The sequence below is a fragment of the Anopheles moucheti genome, chromosome 3 (genome assembly GCF_943734755.1).
Source record: "Anopheles moucheti chromosome 3, idAnoMoucSN_F20_07, whole genome shotgun sequence".
Taxonomy (NCBI): domain Eukaryota; kingdom Metazoa; phylum Arthropoda; class Insecta; order Diptera; family Culicidae; genus Anopheles; species Anopheles moucheti.
The window spans coordinates 2,068,609-2,081,950 of NC_069141.1; the positions used below are offsets into that span (position 1 = coordinate 2,068,609).

General features: G+C 41.9%; 2 protein-coding genes across 2 annotated transcripts; both read right to left on the reverse strand.

The window, feature by feature from the left end:
• Positions 1 to 242: 242 nt before the first annotated feature.
• Positions 243 to 6,206, reverse strand: LOC128304539 (protein quiver). The gene is made up of 4 exons (XM_053041733.1): positions 6,173 to 6,206; positions 4,626 to 4,679; positions 1,789 to 1,935; positions 243 to 484 (listed from the first exon to the last, which is right to left on the reverse strand). Exons 1-4 carry the CDS (start codon positions 6,204 to 6,206, stop codon positions 243 to 245), a joined length of 477 nt encoding a protein of 158 aa, XP_052897693.1.
• Positions 6,207 to 10,705: 4,499 nt separating this feature from the next.
• Positions 10,706 to 12,412, reverse strand: LOC128305031 (uncharacterized). Its single transcript, XM_053042308.1, has one exon. It carries the CDS (start codon positions 12,410 to 12,412, stop codon positions 10,712 to 10,714), a length of 1,701 nt encoding a protein of 566 aa, XP_052898268.1. The 3' UTR covers positions 10,706 to 10,711.
• Between the last annotated feature and the right edge of the window lie 930 nt (positions 12,413 to 13,342).

Here is a 13,342-nt window from a genome sequence, read left to right on the forward strand (position 1 = left end):
TGCGCTTAAAGCGGGATAATAATACGAACGAGTTCGCGAGTCTTTCATTGTTTTGCGCCGGGTATAACAGCTGTCTGCACAAGTCCGCAAGGGTTCGGTGCTTTGGGAACAGAGAAGATGGGAAAATCGGGACATGGAAAAGGAGGAACGGGAAAACAAACAGAGGAGAGGCAATGGACAGGTGACAGAAGCTGTCGGTTGGGGAACCGTGTGCTGTTCTACCGGAACCGACCCAACACGCTTTACCGAAAGACCCGCTGGAGGAGCTGTAGCAAGTACACGGCTAGCACGCTACCGATGCACGTGTGCACGGTGTGCCGGTGATGGTTTGCGGTGAGCAAGCTGGAGGGACTGGAGTTACACATATCTTCCTCACAGAAACACATATGGCCATTGCCAGAACTTTCCATCATACACACATGATCTACCATGAACAGATTGATCTGCAACTGTGACGTACACATCCGCCTCACGACTTCGTACGCTGTACGAGCATTAGGTGCATAAACGAGTGTTTATGTATGTGTGGGTGTGTGTGTGTGTATGTTTGCGTGTATGTGTGTGTATGTGCGTTCGGCAATATTTGAGGAACGCACGCCAGAGCACGGGATGTGTGCCGTTTGTTTGTTTTTGTTCCATTATGACGGTCAATGCCAATCGTCACACGTGGACACCATTCCGTTGATCATACACCAACGATCCATGGCGAAGAATGTAACAAAAACAGACACCATGTGTACCCGTGAAGGCACGAGGCACAATGGTGTGTTTTGTAGTGTGCGTTAGTGTTGGTTGTTAGTTAAGTACAGTTCCAGACGATCCGAACATCGGTGGACGTTACGATCGACGGCGCGATTGTGTGTGTTTTTGGCCGATGAATGGTTAGTTTTTTAAATAATTTTGTGGTTCCGTTTATCAGTTGTGTGTGATTCGCATCATCGGAATATATGCATGTGCGTGTTTTATCGTTGCATTCGATGAAACAATATGGTGGGGGAGTTGCATTTTGCGCGCGGTGGCATTTGGCGTTAGCGAATTAAATTCAAGTAAAAGAGACAACGTGTATAGTGTATAAGCCATTCATCGGTAGATAATAGTAGATAATATAGAAATACATTTTATGAAATATACAGAAATAAAATAAAGCGATAATACAGAGTATGAAAAGAAATATGTAAACGAATGATAATTATTTGAATATAACAAAATTAAAAGACAAAAAAAACGATTGAAAGTTTAAAGCGAATGTGAGAGAAAATGTAAAAGAACGTTAGTAAGTATTACAATACGGCAAAACAATAAAAAAGAGAAGAAAAAGAAATTGGGGGAAAGAGAAAAAAGAGAAATATTTGCATTAATACCTATGTTTGGTTTTGATGATGTGTTATTATCAAGTTGATTCAAGGAATTATTTTGTATTTGGTATGCATGTATTTTCTATACTTAATGCTACTCTATTTTACATTATCATGATCATGATATACTGAAATTACACAAGCGGACAACGATGAATACGTCGAAGGAAATGAGATAGAGGTTTTTTTTCAAAATATACTATGAAAATTAATTTAATTATTAAAACAGGATAAAGATCGAATAATAAAAAATAATAACATATTTTATCCATTGTGTAACAACTGTCACGGTACGAAATTGGTACAGGTAACGTAAAGGTCGAAGAAAATAATACGTACGAAAGATCATAATTCATAATTTGTTGGGAAATACGTTTTTCAAACTAATTTCAAGCAATGTTTTCCTGTTGTTGAAAGCTAGGCGTCTACTTACGTGTTCTCGAATGGCGCACCATTTTGACGCAGCATCCGTTACAGGTCATCAGCGGTGGCTGATCACGGGGCAGGGCGGTATAATTGAAGGGATCCTTGCATCGCGCATCCGTCCAGCTATCACACTCGTAGCAGTAGATGGAACGTGCTTTAAGTTGGTCGATGAAGATGTACAGGAATATTAGTAAAGGTAGTCATTTACAATTTTTGCCAAAGAGGATACATTTGGAATTTCTTTTAGTTAAATAAAAAAACATACTCTGTAACATACAAATAGTTAAACAACACAATAACAATTGGAATATGGAGACGACAAAAGGTATCGGAAGGATGAAGGAGCGAGGATATTTCAATTTTAGTTGGCTGTGGAACGAAGTGCACAAACGTTCTACTACGAGCTGATGCAACAGCAATTGTTAAATGGTAGAAATTATTAACGGGGCTATAAGTTCAAGTCTTTGCAAGCATAACAAGGAAAGATGTTTGGTAGTCGATGCAACAGTTATTTGCAAATAACAATCCAGCTCGTTTATAATTCCGTCACATCGTCAGCTTACAGTGCTGGGCACAAAAAAATCACGTCTTGTAAAGCAATGCAAGTTGCACGATGTAAAGTTGTCAAAAATGCTATTCGTGCTAGCAACATATCACATGGTCGCTTCAAGAAACAATCAAAACCTGGTTTAATAAACTATCATAATAATAAATGTGTGTCGTTCTAGTTGGGAACTTTGCATTCATTTTAAGATTCAGCAGAATGTTGTACGATTCGCTGCGTTGAAACTCGTTGTGCCGTTGTCTGTCTCGTTGTATCGTGCATCTAATTATAGAATACGTGTCAGTAGCTTGGACTCTCACTCAAGTCACTACAATTGAAGGAAAAGATCCAGGAATAAATCACATGCGTTGCCGTAAGACGGCTTTCGTTGAGAAGTCAATAATAGTTTTTTTTTCTAGCAATTGTGACGTTATTATGCAGAAGTTAAAATCCACCAGCTGTGTTTATATTTATACTTTGGACTGGACACATTTCCGGTACCACGCCGCTCGGTACCAAAAACCTCATAAATCCCTAACCACTCACAATCGTTCACATATGTATTGTGCTTGCGATCCTATGCTGTAGATGACTATGCTGATGACCAAAACGATCGTTGAATTTTTTAAAAAATGTAGTCGATCTGTGCTTCGGTTTGTCCGCTTTTAGTCGTATTTTAAAAACACATCACGTTGGTTTTAAAACTATTATAGTTATCAAACTTTGACTGGGTGCTACTGATAAATTAAAAGCTTAGTAAAAGATAGTAATAATACACAACAAATGGGTGTATAATTTCGTGATACACAATACCAGAAAGACGAGAATAAGCAGATTTGCGAATTTTGAAATTAAAGTTAGTTCATGCCTCAAAATTGGAAAAATAACAACATAACTGATTGTTACTGTCTTATAGTTAGTTTGTTTAAATTTTTATTGATACATTCACTTAATAATCCATTTTAAAATGAACTGCAATTTAAAAGGTTGTCTAAAGTATTGAAAGCACCACAGTCAAATAACAAAATCGAATCTTTGGTCTTAAAGTAGAAAAGATTTAGCATATTATTGTATGCTATTTTTGTAGATAATAATTATTAATTTAATTATTCGATAATAATAGACAATTATTCGATTAATTTGAATAACATTTTACTAACCTAAAATGAGATACAATATTTTTTGTGTCCTGCACTGTATTGTAGCCAACACCTATTGAACCTGCAACCACTTGAAGATCGACTCTTAAGCCACTTCAAAACAGCCACTTTCAATGCATCGCGCTGAGAAGCAATTTCAATCAAACACGATATCATTCCATGTGTTTCATATTACAACTCTCTCTATAAGTGCTCAACGGCTTTCCAGTGTGATGATCACTTCCGAATCGTAACCCGGGGGCCAGATTAATTCCATTTCCATTCATTGCATCCATCGATCCATCGAAAGTGGTATTTGTTTTAATTTTCTCCGTAGATACTAGCCGCGGTACGGAAAATCGTTCCGATTTTGGGCCGCAACAAGATTGATTGTAAACAATGAGTCTTGGCAAAGCAAAGAAGGCGCTTCAATGGTGTAAACGATTCAGAGTCGTGGTGAAAATATACGGAAAGATGGACAAGAAGAAGAAGCGGCAAGACGGTCGGTTTCATAAACAAAATTCAATGCGATAAATAAACGATTAACGAGTGTGCCGACCGATGTGACGGAGTGAGCAGATCGAAAACTACGATCGGTTCGAACACGACGAAGGAGAGAGATGGTGATGAAAATTGAATTACCACCGATATAAGGATGCTGCTCTGATGGTTTAGGGGTTGATTGAGGGAACGGAAATTCGACATGACAGAGGCCGTAACGGTGGGTGGTATCGAATCCATCATAAGAGTGGATGAAATAATGCAACAAACAGACAGTGAGACGTTCTCGAAAACAATCAACCCTGCTGTGTGTTGTGTGTTGCAAGTCGAAGCGTGGAAAAACATCCATCACAAGAAAACCAATGCCAAAGGGGGACGTCGTTATTGATTAATGGAAATTCATAAGTATTACGCGGAAAATTGCAACACTATCTCACAACGCGTAAGATATTTATTATCTCGCTATTCTCCAAACGGGATCGAGAAATTGAAAGGAATGGTTACAGTAGGTTGTAGTGAAATAATGATAGAGGATAAAACACAAAAACGAAAACGAACGAAACTTTACTAATTCTTTTATAATACACGCCATAATACACATTAAATGTGATGAACTAGTTAAACTTTGAATGCTACATTCGGTAGCCTTTTTGTGCTTACTTTGACACTCTGCGGAAACCTGTGGGATCCAAAACCAAAATACTCCTACCAGTGCTGTTTTGTTTTGTATTTTCGAGTTTTTCCAAGTGGCAACATTATGACATTGGAGTTGTACGATGGCGTGAGATTTTTAAACCATTGATGGCGCGTTGTTCAAAAGCAGGATGTATTTTCCAGATGGACACCGGATGCGAAGGTTTTGTTGGCGAGTTATGTGTGAGGATTTGTTGGTTTTATTTTATTTTTCGTACGATTTTATGGGTTTGAAGAGGGCATGCGTTTGTTGTTAGAATGAAAAAGGAAAAAAAGAAGATACATTCAGCTGTTAGTGGTTGGAAGGCAGGGTAGAAGGAGCTCCGATCAGCCAGTCACTGGTTTGGTGAGCATTTTGTGAGAATGTGTTGCATAAGATTTGTTGAAAAAAGTTTGCGTGTGAATGATGTGTTGAAACAAAAAAAAAACAACCCCGGAATGGTTCGGTATTGGGCGATGATTGATGCATGCAAACGTAGCAACAACCATTAGAGCGTTAGAATTTGACAAAAACAAGATAGGTCACATAACAAGGCGTTTTCCATACACTTGTGCAATGATAGAGACATACGAAACGAAAGCAAATAACACAAAATGAAATAACTAACGTAACGTTCTAACGGTCGAAGATAAACAACAACATATCAAGGGACAGTTACATGACAAACCAACAGACAAAATCAAGCAAAACACATTGCAAACAGCTATATGGGGTGAAGGGGGAAACAAACCGATACGAAACCGATAACTTACATGGAAAACAATTGTCCGCGGAACATAAGTAAACGGACGAAATCAGAACCACTTAACGTTGGAAAAGAAATCGGAGCAAAAAAACGAGAAGAGATTTACTCGTACGCGACCAACCGAACATGTTTAGTGTGCGAATGTGATAATCTTTGATCAAAACGTAAGGAGGTTTAAGATTTTTAAGCATTTAACGGTGAGATTGAACACCAAGTACTTTACGGTATCGCACGCACTGGATATGGAATCACGTGCACAATTTAGGGAATGCCAATTCTGCCAGGCTGTTTACGCAACATAATGCCTAGTCTGCACGTCATTTGTTTTAAATTTTTTATAATTTTGTGAATTATTTTTATCGCCAAACTCTGTAATTTATATGTTTATTATTAATTAAAAGTAAATAATTACTTTAACGATAAAAATAAATTAACACAATTTATCACCTGGTTAGCCAGGTGTGGTCTAACCGGTGAACACATATAATAGATAAAAAATATCAAAAAAGTTCCCCTTACGTTTTGGTTTACAAAAATAATACTTCCACCATTCCATTATGTAAAAAAAGACCACCAAATAAATGATAACTTTCCAATGCCACTTGATGTACCAGGCGTCTCCATCAGACTCAGCCACGTGCTGACAATTTCCGTTTGCGGCTATGAATTGTTGCGAGATGCGAATGTATGTGTATGCACGATTTGTGGTGTGTTCGTGTCAGCAGTGTTGTGCGAGTTCATTAATGTAAGTTTGGATGTACGACCTACCTAAAGGAATTATAACCCACTGCTTTCGATCCATTTCTATGCGTTGGGTGCAATTAAAAATTCGCCTATCCTAATAACAACGTTCTCCGTTCGTGCAGCACTCCGGTCGTTTAATCCTTTCGCAGCGCAGACGAAATGGAACCCTTTGTGCCGGTTCCTGGAGCAGAAGCTCGTACCATATGATGGAAACTTAACGGGTGACCGTTAGTGGTGTATTGTTTGGCGCGGTTGAAATGCAACAGTGTGCGGCAAACCGCAGAGAGCACACTCCGTAGCGAGAGAAGGATAATATGTGTACGTGTGTGTTTGTGTGTGTGTGTGCGTGTTGGGGATATTTCTCACCCGCGTTTGTAGTGTGCGTTTTTTGGTCGAGTATTAAGAGAAAAAACAGGAGAGCAGATAGGGGAAGTGCGCTAGAAATGTAGGAAGCGCACAAGAAAAGGTTACGAAGATTCCGTTCTTCCGTGGTTACGTTGGTGGCGTCGAGGACACGATACTGTTGACGCTAGTAATACTACTTCTGCTGCTGCTGCTGCTGCTGCTACTGCTGCTGCTGCTGCTTCTTTTGCTACTACTGATGGCGACATTGAGTTCCGGGCTAGGTCGACAGCAACCCTAACTTAGTCGTACCATTGTATTGAACACCGATACCATTAAGCCGAGCCACCTTAGATGACTATCGCCGATAGGTCTCGACACAGTCCACTGTCACTGGTGCTGTCCCCTGATGGACCAGATATTGATTTCAGGCGGCCCACACTGCTGGGTTTGCGGTGCAGCTGGTGCCAACTTTTGTTTTTCTTCCTTTTGCCCCTCCCAGCCGCTCCAAATGCCACTTCTTTATGCTGCAGATAATTGATTTTTTCTTTGCTCTCTTCTACCGTTTCACTCTACACTTTTACACGATTTTTTATGGCCTACTAGATTTGGGCACCGAATACACAGACACTCATACACACTTATAGATGGCTTATGCTAATGCAGATTTCACTTGTTTCATTTTTTCGGGCCTCTGTAATCGATACGGCAAAAATAGTACACTTATGTAAATGGCGAGCTACAGAAAGCTGCTGTAGAATGCTAAATAGATGCGACCGAAAACGGCCAATTAGGGTAGTGTGGTGATCTCCGGTTTACACAATGTTTCAGCTTATTTACAGTGCACTATCTGCTTATAATCACTTACCCAAAGATACACTTTTTAACAAAGCTTTTAACCCTACTAGAACCGAACTACAAAGAAAGGAGATTTACACTAGAAAACCCAACTTAAGCAGCACCACTGCTACGGAACCACGGACCGGGGCTCGTAACAACCGACTCGCAGCAGCGCGACGCTCATCCGCAATGCGACATTGACAGTTTTCCGAACGGCACGGAATTTTCACGGCACCACGGGCAAGCTTTCGTGACTGCCAAAGCGACTGCTGTCACCGGTTGCCGTTTTGGCAGGCCCACCATTATCGTCGTCGTCCACCCTACGTTGCCTACGGGTTGTGAATTATCAAACTGTCAACTGTCAAAATCCGCATCCGGACTGCTTGCGCAAAAGGGGTTGGTAGTAAAAGCGTGAAGATGGGATGAAAAATTATCATATTTTTGCTAGCCCGCGGAAGAAAAAGTTAACAGCACGGAACAAGCCGAACAACATATAATAGATAATGGTAGCTAAAACCGGAGATTGCCATTAACGGACGCGGCAGTCTAAATAGAGTTCTACTTCACTTTTTCTTTTTCACTATATTGAAGATGTGTAGCTAAAAATATATATCATTTCGTCCGATCGGGCATCGCGGAAAACAGTCTGAAGAGCACTTTTCGAGCGGTCACTACTACCATTGAACGGGTAAGCTTTGGCATTTGTCTTTTTAAGAGTTGAAAAGTCGCACTAAATACCACCAATCTAAGTTATTCGCTTACATTGTATACACTTTAATAGGATAAAGCACCCCTTTGCACAAATGGGCACTGTCCTGCTATTCTCAATCTGCTTAAGTCGTTCCCACTGATGGCACACAACTGGCCCTTGCTGAGTGGTGTTCTTTCTGTTAAAGGAAAGTGAAGAACCGTGTCGACGAACGCGTCGTACGTCGTCGTTGGTCAATATTCGCTCGCTCTGAGCATTTTCGTGCTCTCTCTCTCGCTCCCCGAAACGTTTTGTCGCACGAGGATGCAAATTTATCTGACTACTCAATGGCCATGGTAGTCTGCATGGTTGTTGACCATCGTCGCATGTTGCTCAGCAGGCCGCATTTTCTCGGTCGTCAACGGCCGTCCTCGTACAGGTTAGCTGTGCGTTGGTAGTGTATACACACATCCTCTCTTTCTCCCAATCACAGATCAACATTAGCAAGATGTTGCGAAAATTATTTATGTGCCCATGGTGTTTTTATAACAGGGTCATCGAACGGATTATTCAAATGGCGATTAAAACGAAATATAATTTTAAATAATTTGAAATTTCTTTGACAATTATTTGAAAATGGAACAAATTTATATTGTTCTAGGGTGAAGAATTTATAATTAACGAGTAGAGAGGAGAAATTCCAGAGAGAAATTGTCTGGAAGAAGAGCGAACAATTGCGAGAGAATGAAAACAAACGAGTTATAATATGTAGGTTTGTTGTTGTTAGATGACAGCTGGAATACCCCAATGGCCAATGGTCCTGTATCGGTGTAGATGTGTGCGTGTGTATTTCATGAGCTGAAAAAACGACACTGTAAATCACACAGTTATGCATACAATTTAAATATTTGCTATATTATTGTAAAATATGTCCCTTGATCATATCTTGAAAAATTATTCCAAGTTAAATTGCGTACTGATTCTACTTTTTATGTTTATGTTTATGTGTGTAAATATCTTTCGCTAAAATCCATCAATTATATTCCAAACTGTACCTTCTTTGGCGGCAGTGATTGACGGGTTGCAATTGTTGATGCTAGGCCAATAAATCAGTCTGCTCTAAAATCTCATCCCGCAAGAGGTAAACCCGTAAACGAATTGAAAACAACATATTTTCGCCTACCCTAATTTCCCGGTTCTACACTTCGTCCATTTTCCAGCGCACATTCAACAAGCAAGATCGAAAGTAAGTGATCGTAAATCAGTTTTAATCGAACAACGGTGCACGTAAATCCGGTCCGCCAATTATAGTATAAACGTTGCATTTGTTTACGTTACGATTATTCGTTAGTTAAAACTGGTATCTTCGAAGGTTCGAAGAAGAGGGGAAAGATTAAGCCGAGGACGAAAAGAGAAGATGCTAAAAATACCATGAAAGCGCGTAGAAAGCTTCCTGTTAGGATGAAAAGTTGCTTATACTAGCGCCCTCTAGTTTACGCTAGCGTGCATTTTACTACGCACAGTCAGGTTTTGGTTAAATTTTACAATTTGGGATCGATATTGGATTTGTTAAGCCAAAATATTCATTCCTACATAAATTTGCACCCACCTCCTGTAACAAATAATATAATATATTTAAAATTATAACCTGTGTTCTTTTAATTTCCCATAAACGCTTTTTTATGGAGACGCCTGGTGGTTTTCGTTAAAATCGTATTTTTATTAACTTCTTCTTATGGTTTAACAATTAACTAAATCTAATCAGCAATTATTCTAGTATCTTAAAGCATTTATTTACTCGTTCCGCTTTGCTATGGTGTATTACGTATCTTATAATAATAACGGCACTGCATGCCACACAGTCTCCACGATAGCGATGAGTAATGGACAATCCTGGCGCATCGTCATTGTTTTCGGCCGTTCAAATTTCAAACCAGATCAAAAGCAGAAGCACGAAATGTAAACAATGTTTCGTAGATAACCAACCGCTTGCCTACCAAAAATTCTTCAACTTCCCCCAGCACACTTGGCGATGTTTGGGATTCACATTCATTTCGTCATTCTTAAAATATAGCACTACGTATTTGAATATCACGGTCCCGGTAAGGGGCTGTCCCAATCGTGGGTTTAAGCGAATAAACAGCATATTGAAAAAAAACTGGTCCAAGGGTATCGTCATCATCGATGTCTCGGACGTTGTGCCACGTGTAAAAATATTAAGTTAAGCTGACCCGAACGGAGGCGGGCGCCTTCAAGCCCTACCAGTCCACCCACCGTAATGCGTTTGTTCTGATTCATTCACGCCCGGCCTCGATTAGGGTAGTACAATCAAAACAAACGGCCCGTTCCGCACCGCACATACACACTCATCAATGGGACGGGTTATTTATGGTCCTTATACACTACCGGTTGGAGTAATTCCGATCGAACAGAAGGGATGTGGGCCGGATGTGGGCACACACATTGCGTTATAGCCGCACGTTGGTGGGTGTGGTAGCTGAGATGGAGCAAAAATAACAATCGCATCCTGCAAATGGAACGTCCGCACCGGATCGCCGGAGCGTACTCTATTTGCTCAGCTGCATCTGGTTTCGTTAGCGGCGATCGTTAGCACTTAGCCCAGGCGACCGCGCGTTTCATTAGCCGGCTTATGGTCAAACAAATGGACTCCCGTCGGTTCACACGTCCCTCGCTCACAGTATGCGACACTCCCCTTCACCCGAACCTCCGCTTCCAGTGCGTGATCGTCGAGAATATTCCACAAGCTTCCAGTAACTGTTTTGTGCGGTCAGCGAACGATCGCTGCCTGTTAGCTGCAGAACCTCCTGGCTGTTGTAGAAATCGTATTCTGACTCCGCGCACGGTATCTGCGAGTGTAGCAGTGCTCCGCTGGCGTAATTCTGCACGCGAAAGAACTCACAACCCACCACCGGAATTAGCTTCCAGCGAAACTTTGTATTTGAAAGGCATTCGGATTTTGACGCAATGATTGGTAGTCCGGTGCCACTTTCGCCGAGGAATCCGTTGATGGCGCACGCCCGAATTCGAAAACAGTTGCCCTCCTCCAGCGGCTCAAACTCGACACGATTTTTGTCGGCAATGTAGCGCGAAAATCCAACATCCTTCCCAATAGCGCTGAATTTTAGCAAGATGCGAGATTCGTGGCGAGATATGGTGACCGTGTTCCACAGGATCGTCACCACGATCGGAGGAAGGCTAACCTTTAGACGTTCCAAATCTCCACGCAGACTCGCAGTCGGAAAGCCCGACTCCAGCATGGTCTGTTTGATGCGGTAGGCAAGCAGAAATATCTCTGGCTGAAACAGATGATCGTAATGTTCCATCTGTGCGTACAGCACACGGTAGCTGATGATGTCATGATCGATGCACGACAAGTGTGCCACGAACTGTAGAATGCTCTGCAGATTCCGCACGTCGCCTTCGTACGCTCGCTTGAGCAGTTCGATTAGGATCTCCTCAGCAATATGATGAAACAGTTTGGCTAACGATGCTGCCGCTTGTGGTTTGGCCTGTATGAGTCTCACTGTACGCTGGATGCAATCGATTAACTGTGATCGGACCGATTCCAACCGCTCCCGGAAAACATCTTTCATCCTCGACGCCACTGACAGCTCTGGGGGTTCCTGCAGAGCATCGACCACAAACCCGTACAGGAGCAGGCTGAGTGGATGTTCGAACAATTCACTAGATTGCTTTATCTGCTGCAGCAAATACTCGCACCCGGTCACAAACGTTTCAGCAGAGTTTGCCTTGTTTAGCTTCCGATAGCCGGTAAGAAATAGCAGAACCTTGAGCAGATTCTTCATGTCCCGCTCGAACACTGCTTCGATGATGTGTGGCAGCTGCTGGAGCCCATTCTCAAACGAACAGTACTCGTCGTACACCTTGTCATAGTTCTCACACCGTATGTGCCCGATGCAGAGTTCCAGCTTGTGCTGGTTGCGCTGGTTCCGGAAGATGCGTATTTCACGCATCGTACGATCGAGCACACGCTGCATGGCGAGCAGGGCCGGTTCGTACTTCATCGCATCCGTCAGAAAGTACAAACACTTGCTGTCACCCTGCGCTTCGATCTGTTTGTCCAGCTCGAACACACGGCCACCGCGCTTGTTAAGTTGCGCGTACAGATCCTTGTTGACGAGATAGATCTTGCGGAACTGGGCGAAAAGGTACTGTACCGAGCTACGCAGTTCCTCGATCTGATACTTGCGCTCGTCGATCTCGTTGATCCACTGGAGCTCGAAGGAGAGTGAGCGACCATTTTCGCCCAGCCGGGACACACCTGACAGTTGCCGGATGAGCAGCAGCATCCGCTCAATCGTGCTATAGATGCAGTCCAGGTCGTAGAAGGTATCGATACGTTCCACAGTCATGGTTATTATGATTAAAGGAGAGATCCTGAAACGAGAAAAGTAATTCTAGGGTGAATATGGTCTAGCGACAGGCCAGGGGTTAAGATGTTGAAATCGGCACCACAAGATATTCTCCTTTATACTACAAGATCCCATGCGCACTAACGATAGTTAGAAAACCTCAAAGGTAATCCGAAATCGAAAACCAATTACTGTTCAGATCTTCACCATGCAGCAGATCTTGCAGAAGATAGCGGAGCAACACCTCTTTCTATCTCTTCATCGACTTCAAGGCCGCATACGACATCATAACTAGGAAAAAACTGTACGACTCAATGAGCTTTTTTGGAGATGGGCTAGCTTGTCAACTCTCCATCATAGCGCTAGAGATATTGTAGGCCCCCTGCGACTCAGAGGAGAAACATTAGGGGACCTTCTTCTGTAAGTCAATCCAGATCTTGTTATACGCAGACAAGTCATCAAACCCTATTCAAAGCTATCGTAGACATCATCTGATAATGTTGTCATTCTATCTATAAGAAATAAACAGATCTAAAGCTTTTTGGAAGCTGTAACCGACTAGTCTGACTGCTAGCTGGGTTAATTAAGCATATCTCAAAATAGAGTGGAACTTTAGCTTTATACGACAACCTAGAACAAGCAATTACAGGCCTCTAAGATTTTTTTTGTTTCGTTAGAACGGCCTGGCCGTATCGACTTATTTTACCATGTAGCCGGATAGTCAGTCCTTGCTACGGGGGATTGGTCCGGATGGGATTTGGTCCGGTCCGTTCGTGTGAAGACCGGCTCCGCTACCATCATGCCACCGGGCCGCTCCGCCTCTAATATTCTTACTTCTTAAATATTTCTAACAAGACATGAGAGTCGTAGTCCGCTACAAGTAGGAAACTTGTACTATATCATTGATATAATATCAATGTCCGCTGCATT